General features: G+C 29.2%; 2 protein-coding genes and 1 long non-coding RNA gene across 13 annotated transcripts; 2 read left to right on the top strand and 1 right to left on the bottom strand.

The window, feature by feature from the left end:
* Positions 1-1,279: 1,279 nt before the first annotated feature.
* LOC149889556 (uncharacterized) lies at positions 1,280-12,149 on the bottom strand. 3 transcript variants are annotated; one of them, XR_016451526.1, is made up of 3 exons: positions 11,943-12,149; positions 10,505-10,603; positions 1,280-1,765 (listed from the first exon to the last, which is right to left on the bottom strand). It is a non-coding gene; the product is annotated as an uncharacterized LOC149889556 (long non-coding RNA). The 3 variants fall into 3 exon arrangements; XR_016451525.1 differs by lacking the exon at positions 1,280-1,765 and adding an exon at positions 5,172-6,347 and having other exon boundaries at positions 10,485-10,603; XR_016451524.1 differs by lacking the exon at positions 1,280-1,765 and having other exon boundaries at positions 10,408-10,603.
* LOC149889557 (uncharacterized) lies at positions 6,426-9,514 on the top strand. The gene has a single exon (XM_090084164.1). The coding sequence runs from the start codon at positions 7,992-7,994 to the stop codon at positions 8,499-8,501; it is 510 nt and encodes a 169-aa protein (XP_089940290.1). The 5' UTR covers positions 6,426-7,991; the 3' UTR covers positions 8,502-9,514.
* LOC145182464 (uncharacterized) lies at positions 12,030-20,707 on the top strand. 9 transcript variants are annotated; one of them, XM_090084159.1, is made up of 15 exons: positions 12,030-12,781; positions 14,187-14,264; positions 15,981-16,019; positions 16,212-16,226; positions 17,227-17,289; positions 17,370-17,511; positions 17,620-17,668; positions 17,807-17,876; positions 18,279-18,305; positions 18,634-18,690; positions 18,862-19,010; positions 19,459-19,572; positions 19,663-19,729; positions 19,877-19,959; positions 20,305-20,707. In XM_090084159.1, the coding sequence occupies exons 1-14, from the start codon at positions 12,707-12,709 to the stop codon at positions 19,922-19,924; spliced, it is 993 nt and encodes a 330-aa protein (XP_089940285.1). In that variant the 5' UTR covers positions 12,030-12,706; the 3' UTR covers positions 19,925-19,959; positions 20,305-20,707. The 9 variants fall into 9 exon arrangements, 7 of the variants coding, with proteins under 7 accessions (XP_089940285.1, XP_089940284.1, XP_089940287.1 ...); XM_090084158.1 differs by having other exon boundaries at positions 20,069-20,707; XM_090084161.1 differs by lacking the exon at positions 18,634-18,690 and having other exon boundaries at positions 20,069-20,707.
* The last annotated feature ends 1,817 nt before the right edge of the window (positions 20,708-22,524 follow it).

Raw genomic sequence — 22,524 nt, 5'->3', positions numbered from 1 at the left:
GACTGTATGGTAAGCGGCAGTGGTGTCCACTTACAATTTTGACAATTTTTATATTTTCAAAATGTAGCAAGATACCAGATATGTACATGCTGCATGAACTATTAGCTGAGTGTTGTGAGTACACATAACTCAGGGGTTCCTTCTAGGATTATTTAATACATATATGTAATTAATGGATATAGTATTTAATAAAAATATTAAGTACAAAATATTATTTTTTAATATATGTTATTTTACTTATATATTATTCTTTGTAATATTTCAGCTCTCAATAATTGAGTCAATTGTTTTTAACTTGTTATTCAAAACAAATCATTAAGGGAATGTTTTGATAACATATATTTTTTATGTTATCAAACATTATCAACATTATGTATCATATCAAAAAATTTATGATATGTAAATTTACAATAAACTATCTGCATTAAATGTTGGAAGCATAATTACTTTCTTATCATTTCGAACAAACCAGTTTTTTAAAATTCAAAGACAGAGGAGGTTTAATTAAACCAACTAAAAGTGTTGCTATCATATATGAAGAAACTGAAAGATGTTTCCAAAGGTTGCTTGCCTCAATAAATGGCAACCTTCCAAATGAAATAAGAATTCAAAATGCCATTTCTTGTGCTGTTTTGAGATCAGTTGATTACTCAAAAATATTTAATGAACAAACATCTCATATGTTTGACTCAGCTATAACTGATAACCATTTATTTGCACTGATTAAACTTATTTCAGAAAACTATGCAAAAATATATCTTTATCATTTTATCTTAAAATATATCTTTAACATTTTATCTTAAAAATAAAATCTTTAACATTTATATCAAAAATATATCTTTAACATTTTATCTTAAAAATAAAATCATGCTGTTGTGTTATTAACCTTCTAGCACACAGCATAGGGTAGTTAAGAACTAAAAGGTGCATAAATTATATAACAAATGCTAACTATTTGAAACTTGAGATTTCTGCACAAGCAAACAAATACTTTTTCTTTACTTTTATTAAACAAACTAAATTTAAGCAAATTAAAATTAAAATTTGTACTTAGTTTTACTGAGAATTTTTTTTTATTATATTTATTCTAAAAAACGAAAAACAGAAAGTTAATATAGAGCAACTTATTGTAAGAATATGTTTTGTTAAATAAAAAAATATTTATGTTTGAAATTTATGTAAATATGTAATATTCCGTTATTTTTATGAATAAAATCTTATGTTAAACAAAAAAACTAGATTTTTATTAGAAAATTATATATTTATCAATATTTGAGCTTAAGATATAAAACTTGATTATCATCAGTTTCTTAATTTTCATATTACCATTCCTTAATTCCGCCGCCATCTTGGGAGGCCAAAACTGGCTTCAAAATATTTCTTCGTATACGCTATCCAGTTATATTTTGAGATCAGTGGAATGCGGTATGTTTTAGATCAACTTGTAAAATGGTTTGCATCGTACCATAGCTAACATTTGCTGCTGAAGCCAATTTTCTTATGCTTCTCATTGGATTTCTCCTGATTTTTTCTTGAGTTTTCTTGATAAGGCTGGGTGTTTTGGTTTTTTGATTCGGGTTGGTTCTTTCCTTTGGAAGTGCTGATCCAGTTTCTCTGAGACGTCTTAAGATTTTGTAGATACCAGATTTGCTAAAACGAAGCCTCAAAGTTTTAAAAATCTCAGAAGGTGTTTTTCCAGTTTAAAACTGCTCAGTAACTGTTGAACTCATTCTTTCCATTGCGAATTATTTTTTATAAATTCGATCTGCAAAACGTACAAAAATATTAAGCATGAATTATGAAGTTTTATTTAAACGCAAAGATTATAAACAGAAACTCTATAAGAGTTAAATAACCAACTTTAAAAAATTGTTTACACCTGGTGTGATCAACCTGCAATTACCCCTGAAGTGATCACCCTGCAATTGACAGAAACAGTGGAAAGACCGTTCAAATTAACTTTTGATAGATGTTAAAAAAGTATTACAGCATTCAGTTTTAAGGCTTTTTTCTTAACGAACACTTGATAAATCTTGTAATTTTAACTGAAGTATATTGATGTAATTTCTCAAGAATTTCGTAGAAAAGATATAAATTTATACAAAATAATAAATGTATTATGACACCATAGTAGGTGTGGCGGGTGTAATATAGGTGTGATCTTATAGGAATGGTGTTATCTTAAAATCTAGTTTGAAGTTATTGTTCTCCTTATATACTTTATTAATATTAACCCACAGAGTAACTGCTCTATTGGATATGGTAAGCAAATTTATAAAAATTTCTTGTTGAGGTTTTAGTTGGAATCAAAATAAAAAGCACTCGTTGGTTCGGAATATTTTTTTAATTACATTAGGTTTTTAAAATTCAGAATACCGATCGTTTCGTTCAGAAAATTCCGATTTTTCAATACAGTGGCGAGCAAAATAATAGGTGTGAATAATAAATTTCACTTAAATTGACATTTTACAGTATATTTTATAAAGTGACATCTAGGAACTGATTGCTACACAAACTATGCTTATTTTATTATAACAGAGAGCAGTATATTTCCAATTTCTTACAAATTTATGAGGGGAATACCCTATTTATATATTTAACCTACAAATTTGGTGGAGCAAAATAATAGGTGTGTGCTTATTTTAACCTGTTTGCTGTAAGATTAAAAACATTTTATTATTTTTATTTGTTGTTGATATAAAGGTAAGGTCAATATTTATGCAACTTATATAAAATAATAACATTTCATATTTGTATTGAATTAGAATTAGATATAAAATGGGACGAGGAAAACATTGCACAGCGATAGAAAGAAAACTTATTAGAAATTTAAGAAAACAAGGAAAAACTTACAAGGAAATTTCAGTTACGATGGGATGTTCTCAAAATAAAGTTACAAATGCCTTAAAACCAGAAAAATCACGTGAGAATAGAGGAAGACCACGCAAAACGTGTCAGCGTACGGATGATCACATTACAATTATTTCAAAAAAAGACCCATTCAAGCCAGCAACAAAAATTTTAAATGAAATTAATGAAAATATTAGTGTTTGGACAGTTAGAAGAAGGCTTTTAGAAAGTAAGTTGCCAGCTCGAACTCCGAGGAAAGTACCATTACTTGGTAGAAAGAACATTATGAAAAGAAAAATTTTTGCAAAAATTCATATTGCTTGGCGGGGACCAGATATGACCAAAAAATGGCGTAATATTTTGTGGAGTGATGAAACTAAGATTAATTTATTTAATTCTGATGGAAAACAGTATGTAAGAAGACCATCAAAGCAAGAACTTTCACCTCGCTTCACTGCGAAAACAGTGAAACACGGCGGAGGAAATATAATGGTGTGGGGTTGCTTTTCCTGGTACGGTGTGGGGCCACTTTTTTGGATCAAAGATATTATGACCCAATATACATACGTAGACATACTAAATAATGTCATGTTGCCATTTGCCGAAGAAAATATGCCGATAATTTGGCATTTCCAACAGGACTGCGACCCAAAACATACATCCAAAGTTGCGAAAGAGTGGTTTACGACCAATAATGTAAAAGTTTTAGAATGGCCACCTCAGTCACCGGATCTAAATCCTATTGAAAATTTATGGAGCCAGTTAAAACTTAAAATTTCAGGACAAAATCCAAAAAATAGAAATGAACTGTGGATAATGCTCCAGGAGGCTTGGTACAGCATTCCTGTAGAAGTTTGCAGAAAACTAGTGGATTCAATGCCGTCAAGATGCACGGAAGTATTAAAAAATAAAGGGTATGCAACAAAATATTAATAATTTGCAACCCTATTGACCTCCATCTTCATTTTTTATTTTACACCTATTATTTTGCTCGGTGTGGAATTTATTTTTTTTAAATTAAAATATATTATATATATTTAATAACTTAATATTTATTAATTTCTGTTTATTTATGTAATAAAATAAAAGTTCTAATAAAAATTCAAATTTTTATTTTATTTGTTTCAAAGATATTCTCGTATTTGTTAGTTTTTTGGTTCGCACCTATTATTTTGCTCGCCACTGTATATGTCAATGCCAAGACCAGACTTTCATTATAAAATTTTACCCTTCTAGTTTCTAAAAATACTTGCAGCTTTAGCTCATTTTCAGCATTTTAAATCTGCTCACCTCATATCCAATATCTGGAGAATCAGAAAGTAAAGTGGTAAAATCTTTTTGGGCGCGCTACAGTAAATGATTGCAACTTTAATATTATTTCCTTCTTTATCAAACTTTTTTTAAAACTCATAGAACAATATTTTTAGAACTGTTCACCTCGAGAAACTGGTCACCTCTAGAGATAAAATTTTTGATTAGTACTAAATAATTGAAAAAGAATTTTTAATTCAACCTTCATCAAGTTTGTCAAGCTTTTTTTCGTGTATTGCAACAGTCTGGCAATCTTGATCCAATTTCTTTTTTTCCTGTATTGCAAGGCTCATGAAATATTTTATACAGGCTCATGAAAGATTTTAAGTCCTGAAGTGGACTTTGGTCTTCCATATCCAGGGACAATATCTCCTCTTACATTCTCACAAATGTCACACACACAAAATTGTAAGCTTTTGGCGATGGGAATTTTTTTCTATTATTTTAATTAAAATTTTATCTTTTTTAAAACATATTCAACAAAGTTAGTTTTTGCAAAGTTAAGTTTTGTCATTTGGCAAACTTAAGGTGAGGTTTGATAGCTGCTGACCTAATACTTCCCTTTACTGACTTATAGCTTTAACACTTCTGATTGGTACACTTTAAAAACAAAAGGTATTAAATGAATTGCTATCATCTTATGATATCATGCCTTGATAACCATTTTCATAAATCGATAACTTGCCGGAATGATCTGTTACTTTTTTAGTTTGGATGTTGATAGAACATTTTAAACTTCTGAAATCTGTTGCTGGATGATCTAAGCTTTCTTTAACAGTTTGGGATGTTTGCTATTGATTGTAATTCGTTTGTTTTATTATTGATTGCAGTTCGTTTACAGCTATTTTATTTGTAAAAGTAAAAAACTAGAAAATTTTAAGTAAATAATTTTAAAACAAGAAAAATAAATTATTTTGTATAATTTAAACAAATAAAGTTTGTAGCAAACATAAAAAATTTTAATATATAAATTTTTTATTGCATTATTAATGTATTAATGCATTATTTAATGAAAAAATATCATTTGAGCAAAACGTGCAAATTATTAATAATCCAAGTTTATGAACAAACAAACTCTGCTAACAACAAATTCCAGAATTTCTTCCCAAATTTTTTTGTGTTTTTTGAAAACTGAAGCTAACAGCCTTGTACTCAATTTTGTATGGATCAGCATGATCATTATTTTGTATGAAACATTATGATCACTATAAAGCTGAAGAATGCTGTCACATCTTCTTTTGAGTTGTTAAATGATGAACTCCGTTAAAAAGGTGTCCTCACTTTTTTTTCGAAATATCCTCTTTTTTTTAACTTCTGAGCGAAGTAACGAATTTTAGAGGGAAAAATTTGGTCGGATCTAAAAATTGATTCGCTATCGAATTGTCAATTGAACTACGATAGAGTATGTCTACATACTGCTCGTATGTTCTCTTCAAATAAGCTGTAGTGAGTCTACGCTTACTAATCATACAAACTGATCATACATTATACAAAATCATACAAAACTCTTTCATCTCTCATCTTTTGCAATATTTTTTTGTTTATTTTGTAAAAAGTTTTATTGGTCTCTACTATTTTCTTATATCTTCTTTTATGATAATTTGATTTTAACCTGAAATAACCTGCAAGAAAAAACTGAACATCATTTTTTTGTTCGTTTACTGTTAGATTGAGATGATATTTTTCCATGACGTACATACAATTGTCAAATTATGTAATTTATGTAATACAATAACATAACCAAGGATTATTCATTATAACCATCAAAATGGCTTTCTTCTTGTGTGTAATGTTCAGTAAAATACAATGTTTCTGTTAAGCATACATAAATATAGATAACAATGTTTGCTTGCATAGCACGCTTATTTTATTCATGGATATAAAAACACCAGAAATTATTTAGATGCTAGAGTTTTACTAGTATTTATTTTAATTCCATTTTTCTTTTTCTCTTGTTGTCGTAACTAGAAGGTGTACAACCTCTTTAACAACTTCTCAAACCCATGCTTCTTTCAGCAGCGCAACAATCTTATTTAAGTATTTGAATTACTTAAACGCTAATCTTTTATAGTAACTCATTGCAACAACCTTTAGTGTAGCGATTATATACTGTTATAATACGTTAGCTATAATTCCTAACATTTCATCAGAAGTAATGCCAGCTGTTTTTCAATCATAGGCTCAGCCTGTAAGAAAAATTAATTTGAAATTTAAGGCACAACGGCAAAACAAGGATTAAATAAATGGATTTTTGAAGTCAAAACGAGAAACAGTGAAATGAGAAACGGCGAAACGCGAGTAATTTGTTTTATTTGCGTTTAAAAGCGCCATAGGAACTTTGCTTCAGGTTACTTTTTTTTTAAAAAGTCATCATCAACAACATCTGTCTTCTTCTAATTCTGTTATTTACATTCACACCGTTTTTAACATAATAAATATTTGAAGTATCTTCTCATGCTTGTGACGTGTCTCAAGGTAACTTTAATGTAAGGTTTAGAAAAATTTTTTATAGTTGTGTTAAAAATTGTTAATATAAATTATGTAGATATAATTTATGTTAACATAATTTCTGAAAGGCTATTGATTGAAGTTATGATAATGCATTGATCAAAATTCTTTAAAATTCGCTAAAGTACTATATTCACCAATCCTACAAAATGTTTCAGTAAAGGTTAGTGATTTAGCTATAAATTCTAGATGGTTACCTAGACATCTCTGATTAAAAAAAATCAACGATTTTCATCTTAGCAATATCATTGTCAATAGAAATGGTAAAGAAAAGAACTTTATGTCTATAAAACGATCTTGTTTTTCTTTGAGGGTTGTGTTTACATATAAAACATTTGATAATTGTTTATAAGAAAAATAATAATAATAAAATGGAGTTTGTCATACTAATAAACACTTCAGTATCAATATAGCATATGTAAGTTCCATGTACATTTTTAAAAATATATTCACAAGATCATGAAAGAAATACTTTCATATCCTTTTACACTTATTAGATTAAAGGAGGGTGCTTTGTAAGAGAAACGTATATAATAGCCTCTAAGTGGCACATGTAATATCCTCTAAGTGGCACTTGTAATATCATCTCAGTGGCACATGTAATATCCTCTCAGTGGCACTTGTAATATCCTCTCAGTGGCACATGTAATAGCCTCTGAGTGGCACATGTATCCATTAATAAAAATTTTATCGTGAATATTGGAAAAAGGCTGAAATTCTGTAGGTTTTCTCATTACAAGTTCAATATGAATGCGTCCTTCATATAAAACGCGAAACAAAATTTTACTCTACTTAAAAAACTACTGAATTAAATATGTTTTGATTCCATAAACCCAGTTCCCGAAGTACAATAAAAAACTCGACGATGACATCACAATTGGCATAAGTACTTTTGTGTTATTTTCAAAATGAAGAGAAATTAATTTATCAATGAGTTCAATAAAAATTCAAGTAAACAAATTATTTAAGAAGTATTCATTTTTAGTGTTTCTTAAGTTTTTTTGTGGATTAAACAACTTTTTTCGATAAAACATAGACATATGTAGATATTGAGCCAAAACAAGAAATATAAAGTTTTATTAACTAATGAGCAAATGTTGAAGGAGGGCAAACAAAAGCACCTTTTATAAAAAATAATAAAAACGAAACACCTGTCGCGAAAACATAAAATCAAAAATCAAAATAACACTTCAAACGCGTTTAAAAACTTGAATCTCAAAAACTTGTTGAGTTTATCAGGGATTTTTTTCTGCTAAAGATTTTACTTTCATGAAATTCGGACCGAACAGCTGGTTTTAACTGCTGGATAGGTAAAATCTTCGATGGATGATTTTTTCGATCATATTCTTCTTCCTAAAAATATTACAGATCAGTTTTACACAAGTTGGAGCACTCATTATTTGGAGCTTTTTCCAGTTATAACGAAACCTAATCGACCTTCAAGTAAATACCGACCAATGAGCACCCACCTTTCAAGTAGCGAAAACATCACTAAAAGCCTTCCTGATGTACTTGATTCCAGATGCTATGCAGTAGAACAAGTATCGAGAGTTGGAGATAATATTGATGAGTTTATTAGAAATAATAGACGCGACATATACAGAAGTAGCTCTACTAACGATATTTTAGATGAGGGTTCTGATGAAATGCTTTTCGAATATTCAGACCAAAATAAAAAAAAAAACAGGTTTTCTTGGTATGGAGTGCAAAGTTGCATAAGTAATGGCAGCCGCTTCATTTTGTCACCATTGCACAGAAAAAAATACGATCTGACACCAAAGTCAACTGAAACAGAATATCCCGAAATTAAAAACGATCCTAAAAGACTTTAAGTCTATTGATATAAAAATCACCTTCTCAGAGGTAAGAATCCTCAGTGATTCAGCTATTCAATCAGAGAGTCCCAGGTGGTTAAAATTAAATTTTAAAAGTATTTGAATGAGTTTAGAAAAATCCCAAAACGTGAATTTAAGACAACAAGATGAGTAAATGATCTGACATCTTGAAAACTTGAAACAAACATTTCAGAGTCTTAAACGATATCAGCGAGTAGTTTATAGCGATTTTTCATTAGATCTGCAGAGGACATGGGGGCACAGACCCAAAATAAAAGTTTTTTTTAAACACTATTTTCAACAAGAAAAATATTTCTTCAGGAAAAATTTACTTAATTTTATCTGGGTATGGTCTAATTTGTTTTTGGTTCATTTGCGCCTCTCTGAAACTCTTCCACCTTTTTGAAATCTCAAGTTCCTCCGTATTCTTTGGAAAAAAGGAATGAGGATTTTTTAACTTTTTTAAAGTTGTCACTTTTTGTCTTTAGGTTGGTAAACTTGATGAGCCTTTGTTTATTTCCCTTTGGCCCTTCTTTTCCCTCCTTTCCCTCTTTGGTACTTCGCTCTTGCTAAAATATCATAGAAAAAACTTTGCTGTTTATTATGCAACTAAAAATCTTTTTAAGAATTCATAAGGCTTTCAAGATTGATTAAAGTTTAGCTAACATAAAAATTCCACTAATGAGTTCAGTGCGACGTTTTCCTACCACGATGAGCACAAGTTAATCACTTTGCGTTTAGCAAAAACAGTTTCTTACGCATAAAGTGAAATACAATACTCCCAGTTATTCGAACCTCCTAAGGGAATAAGAATTTACTTCGAATAACCGAAATTTCGAATAACTGAGTTTGTTAAGAAAAATTCAGGGGGAAGGAAAATTGCTTCGAATAGGCAGGAAATTCAAATAAGTGCCAGTTCGAACAACCGGGAGTTTACCAAAAAAACCAAAGAAACCAAACCAATTTAAAAACAAGTGTTGAATAAAAAAAGAAAAAAAAAAAGAAAAAGAAAAAACAAATAAATAAATAGAAATAACCTTTAAAGAAAATCGTTAAAATTCTTTTTTACTTCTCTATCGAAAATTTAGTTATCCTGGTAAAAAATATGACGGTGTTTTAAAGAAAAAATTAAACATATCACGACATATTTAAGAATATATTGAAACATTTAGTGGTTATCCTGTAGCTAACTTAGTTTTGTTGACAGAACTATAATTGTGTAGTATTTTTAAGAACACAACCACGACTATCGAAATTAATCGACGACAACTGAAGTCAAATCACTGCTTAGACGAAGATTGAAGTAAAGTGGGTGTTCTTATATAAATAATCAATTAATAAAATAAGTTTCAGCGTCGATCAAACTTTACTGTTATCATTTGTACTGCCATTCAGATTTGTGCTTAAAAGGCAGTTCTCAGCAAATTAATCTTTACTCAGCAACATTATTAGCATTAAATTATGATGTTTTGAATATAATATGCCATAGAAATAAATTATAATGTATGAATATAATATGCTATAGAAATAAATTGTCGGAGTTCCGAATTCTTATTGAGCTTTGCAATCCAACAACTGTTTTTTTAATCCATCGTAACATGTTTTTTTGCAATAATTAATTTAAACATTTCTTTGAAGCACTTCCTATAAATTCAAATACCTGTTGAGAGTATGCCACGTTGGAAATAAAACTTGTTGAGGTCTGGATAATTCCGTATCAGCGCAAGGATTTTATAAATTTAAAAACCAAAACTAAATTTGTTAACTAGTTTCATATAAATAGAATCATTTTTAAATTACGTTTTCTACCTGAGCACTTTATTTTTCTTGACAATTCTTTAGACAACAAATCCAAAAAAATAATTTTGGAAATTAGTTAAATGAAGAGATAATTCAAAAGCAGTTCACAAAAGAACACCCGAGAAAGAATTGTCATGAAATTTAAGAATTACAATTAAGGTAACTATCTCATAAACCTACAATTAAATTTTTTCAAATACCAAAAAACCCCATCCTCCATCCTCTATCCTTCATATTCCATCTTCCATCTTCCATCTCCCTTGCTCCATCCAATTAAGTACCGTAATCGCTTGTCATCTCTAAATTGAAAAAAACTTCTACAATTTGTATCTTTTGACCACATTTTTCAAATTGAAATATTTCCCTATTTAGCACTCAGAATTTTAATTTAAAAATAAATTTTTATTTTACTTAAATTAATTATTGAAAAATTGAACTTAAATATTTTAGCTAATCACACAAATTATTTATTTCGAAGAAAATTTTACAATTTACTTAAAAAATGTTTTGGAAAATGAATGATATTAATGTTAATAATAAAAAGCGTAATATATATATGACAAAAGTCTGTGTTAGCCTTAAACATCTTTTATTGAAAGCATGAGAAGAATGTTTTTTATTACCTCTTCGCTATTACCCCTCAAGGTGATTTTATAGCCATATTATTGCAAGATATATTTATATTAATACAAGTTAAAACTTTTACAAAGCCATGTTAAAAAAATTCTCACATGAAACTATTTTGTCACGTTCAAATAGAGAAAATGTAGTAACATATATTCGGTTGATTATTTCTTTTATCTTTAACAAAATGTTAGGGAAGGGAGGGGAGAGAGCTTTTATCAGTTAAAATAGTTTTTTTTACGAATGTACTGCAATATTATAAACAAATAAAAATTAATCTTAAGCAACATATTCGCATATATATGTTCATTTACTCTGCAATAACCTTTCCCACAGTTATGTTTAAAGTAAAAAAGAATTGTGAACAAATAATCACTGAATATTAAATCTGGAATAAAAAGTAGCAGCTTTAAAGGCACAACCAGCGACGCTAATGCGATTCTGTTGGAAACACTCTACGGTTTAAAATGAATAAAAGATCGATTAAATAGTTTTCCTCTAGAGAATTAAAACTCTCATTTATAAGCTGATCAAGTAAAAATAGAAATCTCGGGGTGGCTTTGTCTCTCTACGGTTATTGTTGGGTACTTTACTGTTTTCTTTTTTTGCCTTGTTTTTCTTTGTTAAAGATGAATCAAAATTTTAAAAGCAGAGATAACAGTTTCTTTAAAAATAAACCTGTACCATTTCCGTGCAATACGAAGCTGTTTAATAAGGAAGTGTTGTGTCCAAATTACTTAACAATTAGAAGCTTAAGAGAAGCTTAACGCAAATTTCTCTAATACGATCCATTTTAAATAATAAGTATAGAGTAGAAATAAAATAATCGATGCGTATAAATGTGCTTAGGAACATATGCAGATTTAAATTGGTGTAAAAAAGACCGGCCTAAAGGTTTTGATTTTCTTAAATATCAAACTGAAAAATTAAAAAAACAGTCAAAGAAAGAAGCATCTTGAGAAACTAATGGGAAAAACGCTTATTTTTCAAAGAAATAAATAATTAAATGCGTACTTTCTCGTAACCATTCACAACCATAAGTGACGAGTGGACGTTTTAGATTTTTCAATTTAAAGATTTTTAAGCGCATTAGTTCAATATTCAATCGCTAATTCATCAGCGCAGCAGGTTTCAAATGCCCTGCTTCAATAAGTTCTATGCGCATCAGTCATAGATTGAAAAAAGCATTGGTTCGTTAGAAGGAAGGAAAAAATATTCGCAATAAATGCTGCTGTTTTTCTCTCTATGTTCTTGTCGTTGAGAGACTCGAAGCAAAGTAGCACTTCCAAGGAACGCGTCGATTTTTGTGGTTTATTGAGTTTGTAGCAAACAAATACGAGAAATTCTTTATTTGTTTTAGGCGTGTTGCGATAGAGATTTTTGTTTGATCTGAGTGGAAAAGAATTCATTGTAAAAGTTCAGCCGTTACGCGTTATTGTAATCCAGTACAATAGCGTTTCGTTTGAAGCATTTAGATTGATTTCAACTCCTTTTTTAAGAGATAAGATTAAAATCAACTAAAACTTGACGATAAAAAAAAAATAATAATAAGTAGTTTATCTAGCGAAATACTGTAATCGCCAGAATTTAAAGCCTTTCTTAAAGTCAGAATAAAATAATAATAAAAAAACAACAACAACGGCACAGCGCGATTAAATGCACTACACGCGCACGTAAAGCACTTGTTCACTTAACACCAGCAACTCTTTTAGAATTGTTTTCATTAGTCCACTGCATAACACTTTGTAAACAGCACCGCATTAGACAAAAGTGCAAGAATGACTTTGGATAGAAGCATGGATAATAATTCTGTATCAAGTGATTCGACGCAAGGCGATGACTCCCAGCAAGAGGTTTGTTTACAATTAACTAAGTGATATTTTTTTTAAAGGAAAGTTTAATCTTTTGACCTTATTTGTTTTATATTTGCTTTGTACCTAAAGTACACTTCGTAAAGTTACTGTTTTGATAGACATTGATAAAAATCAACAACATTAGGAGAACGGAGCACTAAAAAATTATATGTGTCTAGGGAATTATTTTCTGAAACAACTTCTGACACTCGTTTCTTGATTACTCTTTTTATTTGTATAAAAGTTTTTTTTTTCCTAAAAAGTTTTTTTTCCTAAAAAGTTTTTTTTCTTCCTAAAAAGAGCTTTATTAAAAAAAAGAAAGGAAATAAAGTTGACACTAAGAAACGCAAGAACTCTGTTCTTCTAATAGTGACTAGATATTTTTGATTAGTTATTATTCTTCGATTTCTTGGAAAATGTACTTATACTTTTCTTGAAGAGCAAAATAATTCAAGTAAAACTCGACGCAACGTCAGATCAGATGCTTCAGGAATGTTGAGGGAATTAATTAAATATTTTTAATACGGCGGAGAATAATTACTGGCTGCAATCGAGGCATGAGATTTTATTTCAACATAAATATTTCAACTAGTTTGATTAATAAAGTCCAAAATTGATGGAATTGCTGATAATACTAAGAGATTTGTCGCCGAATTTATCAGCGTTCCCAAATTAACAATGCTTTATAGATTAAATAAATTAGATTTAGAGATTCAAAGTTAAATTGATAGAAAGATGAGTAATACAGAACAAGAAACGATTTTAAGTTTCGTTTTATTTACGCTTAAAAGGAATTTCTTAATTCATTTTGTTGTAATGGCATTTTAGCTTTTCATAGACATCTGAGAATGCCATTTTGGCTGAGCTATTTGCAAGAATAATACCCCAGGATTAAAAACAATTTAAAATGAAACTTTTTCAAGATTTTGCTGAATCTCCTCTTTCCTGTTATCATCTTTCTTTTAACCAAAAAAAAAAAAAAAAAAAACTTTTAAATAGCTTTTGAAGTTCTTTTTCTCGCGTATAGCAATCCGGATTGGAAATAAATAGAATTATTCGAGAATGGCATCAAGCTGAGATGAATAAAACATAAAAGAAAATAAGCAGAACAAAAAGCATAATGAAAAATTAGCAATTAAAATAAGGGTATTAAAATTTGATGAAAGTAAAATTCATTGTTCTTTCATAAAACTGTATCTTTCTCCGATGGAAAAGAACTCAACAAAAAAAAAAAGATAAAATTGCGGAGAAAATGTTTCACAGTGTTATTAGGTTGTTAGTTTACTTATAAGTTTCCTGTCGAAATTAATGCATATCTTTAAAAAATGAAGTTTTTGTACTATATGATGACCTTTTATGGTAAAAATTCGTTTTTCGTTCTAAATGAGTTGTTTTTCTATTTCAGGTTCGAACTTTGTTTGTTAGTGGATTGCCTATGGATACAAAACCTAGAGAAATCTACCTTATGTTTCGAAGCTACACAGTAAGAAAACTTAATGGATTTTTGTATACTAAATTTTGTTACAAATTTCTTTTTTGAAGGATTGTTAAATTTGATTTAGAATTAAGTTTGCGAGTTTGAATGAGTCATGCTTGATCAATCGCTCAATAATATGTGTAATGATAAAATTATATGAATAGCATGCTTTCTCACACACTGACTAGAAAAAATAAAACTGGAAAAGCTTTAATTATTAATTTGGTGCGAATGAATCACAATCAATCGTCAAATCGAAATTCCAAACACGATTGTCAAAAGTGATCGAAAAAATATTTATAATTCAAAAAGTGAATCCAAAAAATTTTGACTACCTCCTCCTCAGTTCTCAGAGTTTTAAAAATATCCTCATGTTTTTGTCTGGCAATTGATTTTATAAATTTTATTTAAATCTTTATAAGTTTTTTTTAAAGAACATGATGCCATCGATGAAAAAGACAATAAAAATCCCTTTTAAAGGTTCAGAGGTTTTTTTAATTTTACCAATTTAATTGCTGAAATTTTAGCATTTGAAAAACTAAAAGCGATAGTTCGAGTCTTCGAAAAAAAAAAAGAGAAAAGAAATTTATAACAGGCTGCGTTTTGTTACGAGAAGCGTATTACCACTTTTCCTTGTTCCGCAGATGTTGGTCCTTCGTACATATTTGTTTCGAAAGTGAAAGTAAACAATGCTATTTCTAATTACATCACGTTTGGACAACGGGACCCGTCTGTGTAAATATCCAAATCCATGTTGGCAATTGGGTATGTATAATGCTTGTTAACACAGAAATAACTGCCTATAAAATGACTGTCAATGTAAAATTATTGCCAGAAAAAAGACTCTTGTAAAGATAACTTGTTAGAAAAATGGCTACCGCCAAATTGACTGGTGCTCCCAAAAAAATAATAACACTGTGGTAACTAAACCTTTTAAAAAGGTATGAAAATAAAGAAGAAATTGTAAACTTTGAATATCTTTCATAAATTTCAATTGCATTCTGAGGTGACAGTATTCACTCTATATCTAATAATTATATCTAATAATTATATCTAATAATTGCATTTTTCTTTTTGATAATTTTTGAAAAGATGTTTTACTATATGAAGAGAGACTGACTATTATTTAGACTTTTTTAATTGGTGCTAATATTTGTCAATTACTGTTGAACTTCTTGACTTAGTATTGACACTTTATCTATTTTTTTCTATTTTGCAAGTTTTTTTCCCCAAGTTTTATCGTTTCAATAAACAGCATAACCTTTCAGTTTTAAAGATATGGAAGCTTAAAAAAAAAAAAAAAAAAAAAAGAAAAACAAATAAAAGGAATGTTTGTTTAACTGACAATTTGCTTAACCAACATCAGGAGAAATATTTTGCTAACACCACTGCTTCTGTTATGTAAACAATTAGTTGTACTAGATTAAGTGTTAGGACAAAAATTTTACAAAATTATTTCTTTTCTGAATAAATTTAAAATCCATCTACTTTTAGAAAGTCCTAAACTTTATAGGACTCTATAAAGACAATGAGTAAAGAAAATGCATAGAAATAGTTTTTGATCCTCCTTAGTACTTTATTTAAAGTTTAAGCAATAAGAGTTTTTTTGCAGAGTTTTTTGATATTACAAAGTTCAAATTTTACTCAAGAGCTTCATTGAAATGGTGTGGTTAAAATTTTGACTGGTATCAAATGTTATAGTATTTTTTGTGTGTAATTTAGGGTTATCAAGGCTCCTTGTTAAAATTAACAGGAAAAGAAGTAAGTTTTCAAATTAATTTAAGTTATTTTGCTGATATTGTTCTTATATTAGCATTAATGATAAGAATACACACACACACACACACACACACACACACACACACACACACACACACACACACACACACACACACACACACACACACACACATGTACATATATAGCTAGACTTTGGGCTTTTTTCTTTTTTAGGGAAAAAAGGCTACTGTAAGTATATCCTTTTACTATATATTTATTTTACGGTTAATACCTTTACATATGCATATATACAGCATTGCTACATAATAGTGACTTTAGGGAGATTTTTGATAATTTTACCCTTGAGCTTTATCACTCATGAATAGAATTTTTTTTAAAAAAAGTTTATGAAGAAAATTTTTAACATTTTTTATTTAACTTTAAAATAAACAAATAAAAAACAAATCCAAGCATTTAAAAAAATAAATTTAGGGGACTATTGTAATTGTCCAAAACATTTATAGCAGTAAAATAACTCTTTTTTTTTTTAATGCTACTATATTCTTTTAAACATTTATCAATGTCCCTTATACAAAATAACTTGGTTTTGACCTTTGTATGTAGCATGATGCAATTGCCATTAAGATATTTACAACAGACATTATTGTAAGGTTCTTTTTTTTTTTTTGCAAAGAGGTCTGATGTTTCTACTAACTTTTTTATAAAGTTGACATCTAACTGGATTAAATCTCTGGCAATTGCGATTGATGGTCATTCTGAATATTAGTGAGTTCTGATATTTAATGGACTGAAAATTTTTGTTCATATTACACAATCACTCTAAAAGTATTGACTTAAGTTCAACGTTAAATTAAAAAAAAAAAAAAATTATATTTTTATTTTTGAATTTGAAAAAATGCTACTTATTGTCAAAAATGTTCCTTGTGTCTCTCAGGTTTATGGCAATAATGTATGTATATATGTATGTGTATGTATGTATGTATGTATGTATGTATTTATGTATGTATGTATGTATGTATGTATGTATGTATGTATGTATGTATGTATGTATGTATGTATGTATGTATGTATGTATGTATGTATGTATGTGTATGTATGTATGTATGTATGTATGTATGTATGTACTGTATGTAGGGATATTAATTTCATTATCTTAATACTTAAGTTTACTTTATTACTTTTATTTAGTTTTCATTAGCTTTTTAACTCTTACTCTTTTTAAAAACAGCCTGTTGCTTTTGTCACATTTGAAAACAGAGAACAGGCAGAAACTTGCAAAGCTGAGCTTCAGGTAGCTAATATATTACATATAAGGTACTTTTTGTGAGTTTACATGCATGGTGCATGTATATAACTATTTGCATTTGTTAGGGTATCCGCTTTGATCCAGAATTACCTACTGCAATACGAATAGAGTTTGCTAAAGCAAATACCAAAGTAACTAAACCTGTGCTAATTCGACCACCCAGCATCTCAGGATCACCTATAATACCTGGCCCAGGATTTCCAGGATGTAGGCATTTTTTACTATTTCATAATTTTATTAGTCACCAAATTACAACAAAGGTTCCTTTTCTTTTGAGTATTTTTATTTGAAACTTACAATGATATTTTTTTTTAGTTGAACTGACAACTGGTATTTTTGCTCCAGAAATGCAATGGACACAAAAGTAAGAGTTATGCAAGATAGCTTTTTGGGTTATACTAAAATATAATGTGAAATATCTACAATAATTTGCTATAAAATGTTCTAAAATTTTTCATTTTATTGCTCATCAGCTGCATTTTTTTTAATCACTTTTCTCCAGCACAAATTTTGTTGATATTAATGGTAATCACACTACTGCACTTCCACATCTGCACCCTGGCATCACCACTGTAAGTAGTGAAATTCTGACATTTTCTTTTAAAAAAACAAAATATAAAAAACTTGCTATGGTGTTTTGTGGCAATCAATTTATTAAATAATGAAAAAACTATGAATAAAAGGGTACCTATCAACTCTCATATTTCTTTAACGTCATTATTTTCATTGATGAGAATGATTTTAAAACTGGAACTTTAAGCTTAACTAAAAATTACTCATACAGTTTTACATATAAAGTTTAGTATTAATTTTTCCCTTAGACTCCTTATTTATTTATTTATTTATTACTATTTTTTTTTTTGTAATAGGCATTTAAAAATTTTGATAATATCTTCATTAACGTCTCCTTTTTGATCACTTTGATATAATTTTGTATTTGATTTATTCTTTATGATTTTTAAATTTTATTTTAGTTACCTTTGGTTCATTCTCCATTACTGGTAATTTTAATAGTATTTTAACATAATTATTTTTTGTTAAATTTAAAATTGTTTTATTAACAAAAGTTTATTATAATAGTGTTTAACAGATCTTTTAAAAAATGAAAATATAAAAACATAGAAAAAAGTATTTTAGTGTAAGAAAGTTACTTAAATTCTTTAACCCTCTTTCTCCCTCCCAAAAAAGCATGATGAATGAGAAAAATTATGTTGCTTCACTTATTTGTAACTGTTCTCTTGTTTAAAACAACCTCTATATACATGAGTACATGAAGCTTTTTAAAGCGGTTGTTTAGTAGTGATGGATTACTTATGATTGTTTTTTAAGGCCTATATCTCACCTTTGGACCGGTTTCATGCTTTATCTTTGAACCTATCCCACAATGTAAGTGCATATGTGTTATTAGCACACTGCATATGCACTGCACACATGCACTTTTCAACCGGTTTAAATAAGCTAAACTTATGTGTTTTATATATATATATATATATATATATATATATATATATATATATATATATATATATATATATATTTCTTTATTTATTTATTTAGCTCTCATCACCTGTTAATATGCCAAACCACTCACCATCATTAATAGGAAATCCAATGTTAGGTATGGAGCATCAGCTTTGTACAACACTGTTTGTTGCTAATCTAGGATATAACACAACAGAAGATGAACTCAAAAATATGTTTGGAAGGTATTACAGTTTTTTTTAAGTGATGCTTGTCATACTTTTATTCTATTAGAATCTTTAAAATTATGACATTTTTTTGATTTTTTTTTTTTTGGTTCTTGAAGATTAAAAGCTATTTTTTTTATAGTAACAAATTTATTCAACACCGAATTTTTTTTTGTTGGTTTAAATTAAGGGTCTGCGTTTTGTTTCATTTCCATATCGCTTTCATTCCGATATGATACCGGGAAAAAAAAATCACCAGAATGACCAGAGTTCCGGTATATACCGAGATTTAAACTAACTACAATACCGATTAAAATTTTTATAACGATATTACGTCGTAATCATTCCGAGACACTTTTTTTTCCTATAACATATCGGTATGATAACGGTACGGAAATGAAGCGATACGCAGACCCTTAGTTTAAATTATTGCAAAGCTTTCAAAAAAGTTTTCATTCATTTTTAGAATTCCAAGTTTTCGTCGTCTCAAAATGTTACGCAATAAAGGCACCACTCCTGTCAGTTTTGTTGAATACAGTGATGTGATAGGAGCTCTTCATGCCAAAAATATTTTTCACGGGTGAGATTTTGTTAAAATTCCTGATGTTTAAATCTTTGAGTTTCAAAAGAGTAAAGTTTTTAAAAAATATTTAAAAAATTTTTTGTTTAGAGCTGTTTTGTTAACATCGGAAAATGGTGGTATTCGCATTGAATTTGCACGGAACAAAATGGGCGAAGTAAACACTTACAGCATTTAATATTTTACATCGCATTTTAAGTGTAGTATGCATTCCATGTTAAACTTCATCCCATTATTAATCATAATATTAGAGGTTTTTTTTTTTTTTTTTTTTTTTTTTTTGTTTTTTTTTTTGTTTTTGCAGTCAGGTAAAAAGAATGAATTACCTTATGACATCCAAGTTCAAGGTTAAGAAGAAGTGATCACTTGGATTAAAAATACACCGAAGTATTTTTTTATACTTGTTATTTTTCCCTCTGGGAGTTTAATTTATACGTCTGAAATTTTAAATTTAACTAAGAAATTATCGTTATAAAATCTTTTCTAAATTGTTTAGTAATATTTGGTACATTACCATTTGGAATTGTCAAATTTTGAAAAGGACTTCCGTTAAAATGTTGTTATATAGAAGCCAGTATACGTATATAATTTTATAAAATGCTCGACAACTCTCGGTAATTTTATAAAATGCTCGACTGCTTTCGGTAATTTGAGAAAAGAATAAATTTCAAACTTTTTGATTTGAAGCGTTTTATTTGTTTTCTTTTTAAAGTTCGAATTCTTTTATTCTAGGCTCACCTGAGGTTCAGGTTTTTGGTAGATTATTTAAAAGGTTATTTATTGTTTTTCTATATAAAGCTAGGTAGTATTTTGTTTTGTCCTTCAGTTAATTTCCCCCCCCCCCCCCCCCCCTCAAAACAATTTTTTATCCGTCTGTTATTAAAATTTCTGTTTCGTTTATATAGCCAATAAAGGTTTCGTGAAAGCTTGTATTTTTATATACAATATTGTTAGATTTGTGGATTGGAAACTATTTAAATGAAAATGATTTAAATAAATCCATAATTTTTATTTTCTAGTATCTTGTTCATATTGTTTATATGTCATTTTGTGATATACGAATTGACGTTGTTATATAAGGTAGACAAGTTGTAAATATTTAAGATGACTGTATGAAAAGAATTACAGAAATAAAGAATTGTCTTGTTTTTCACTAATGGAAATCTCCTTTCCTCTTTCTTCCTCCGAACACACAAACGAGCGTCAACTTTTAAATAGCATACTCAATGAAAGCAGTGACTACTACAATATGCGGATTCTGGCTCATTGATACTTTTCCATACTTAAGGAATTCAAGATGGTGTTGTGTTTTTAAAATGTAAAAATGTTATTAGATTTCCATCTCATTGTTAATATCATGCCGGAACCTGCAAAGAAGTATAAAACTGTATCTTTTTCGTAATTTATTCTAGACCAAAGAGTTGATCATAGTCCATAAATGTAAAGCACGGTTTTAGTTTGTAGTGTCCAATGGCTAGGGTATGAATACCGTCTTGTAAGATGTGTCTTTTGTCGTCGTTAGCGCTGAGAGCGACTTTGTTGATTTCTTCGGTGTAAATGTTATGTTCATGTGATCGGAAGACGTTCATGGTTGCAAGCTTTTCCATCTTATTCATTAAGCAGTCACCACAAGGTATTGATAACTTCTTGAAAGTCATCCCCTTCCTGTAATTTTTTCAAGACGTAAAGACACAAGTGACCACAATAAGACGTATCACCAAACTGAACTCTCTCGCTGTTATAATAAACCGGACTTTTCAAATAATCGACAAGTTCGACAAGAGGAGGCTGAGCGTAAGAATCAAAGCTGTATTTTTTATCTCTGTCTTTATACCAGCACACCCAATGAAACCCAACAGTGCTTGAATCTCCTGTATTCACAATACCACATTCTTTTTTTCTTGGCTTTTTTGGTAACTCATCCCTGACAAACACGCCTTGAAAGTTTTTTAATTTTAACTGTTTAGTAGCCTTTATCAATTGAAAGTTAGTTAAAGCTTCATTAGGTAAAACAATTCCTTCTACGTCAATCCATTGAAAGTCGATCATTTTTTTAATTTTCTTAAAAAGTTTATCCGAATTTTTTAACAAGCGATTTTCATAGAATAGCACCTAAAAAGGGTATACTATTAAAGGGTGAGTTAGGTCCGAGTAATAAACCAGCTCCAACAGATTGATAACCTTTTCCAGTTTTAATGAAGAGTCCATCACCGTGAACATTTTTAGTCCATGGGGTGATAAACAATCCTTCTCCACCTAAAGTTTTTATCTTCATTCCATTTCCATTCTTTTTCAAGTAAACGATACCTCTTCCTGCAATTTTGTCAACCATAGCAGAGCCGGCAGAAGAACCTACACCTGCTAACAATCCGGTGGCTAGAGCAGGAACTACTCTTGTTGCAAGAGTGCTGCCTATCATACCTAATAACGGTAAAAGAGCTCCGATAAATCCTCCTTCAATGGTTGAGTTGTATGATAATTGTCTTTTACTCAATTTAAGAGTGACTCCTTTACCAGTTTCATACGCTTTTTTAATTTTGTTCAATTGCACATTAGTGATAGCGAGAACATGTTTACCGTTCAAGTCTTGATGAGAAAGCTTAATGCTAGTATCGGTTTTGTCTTGAATGGCTTTTTTAATTTTATCAGATTGGCTCTGCGAGATATTAATTTTGATATTTTGATAATTGCTCATTTTTTATGTATTAAAAATTATTTATTTCACTTCTCGAATATGATATCGTATTGTAATATCCTCTCCACGAAAATCAACCAAATCTCCATTCTGATCAATGATGCGAGTAACCATTGTTGAAATTTCAAACAGTTTAACAGGAAGATAAATCAAATGCATTGGTCTCTCGATGATTTTATAGCCTGGACTAACATTTGGATAAAACGAGTAAATGCAATTTAATTGGGTTCCATTAATATAGGATGATCCGATAACGT

This window comes from Hydra viridissima, unplaced genomic scaffold (genome assembly GCF_058129835.1).
Source record: "Hydra viridissima isolate aposymbiotic clone 2 unplaced genomic scaffold, HvirCarnegie_v1 scaffold_4, whole genome shotgun sequence".
Taxonomy (NCBI): Eukaryota; Metazoa; Cnidaria; class Hydrozoa; order Anthoathecata; family Hydridae; genus Hydra; species Hydra viridissima.
The sequence above is the reverse complement of the archived record's forward strand: the minus strand, read 5'-3'. Positions and strand labels throughout refer to the sequence as shown.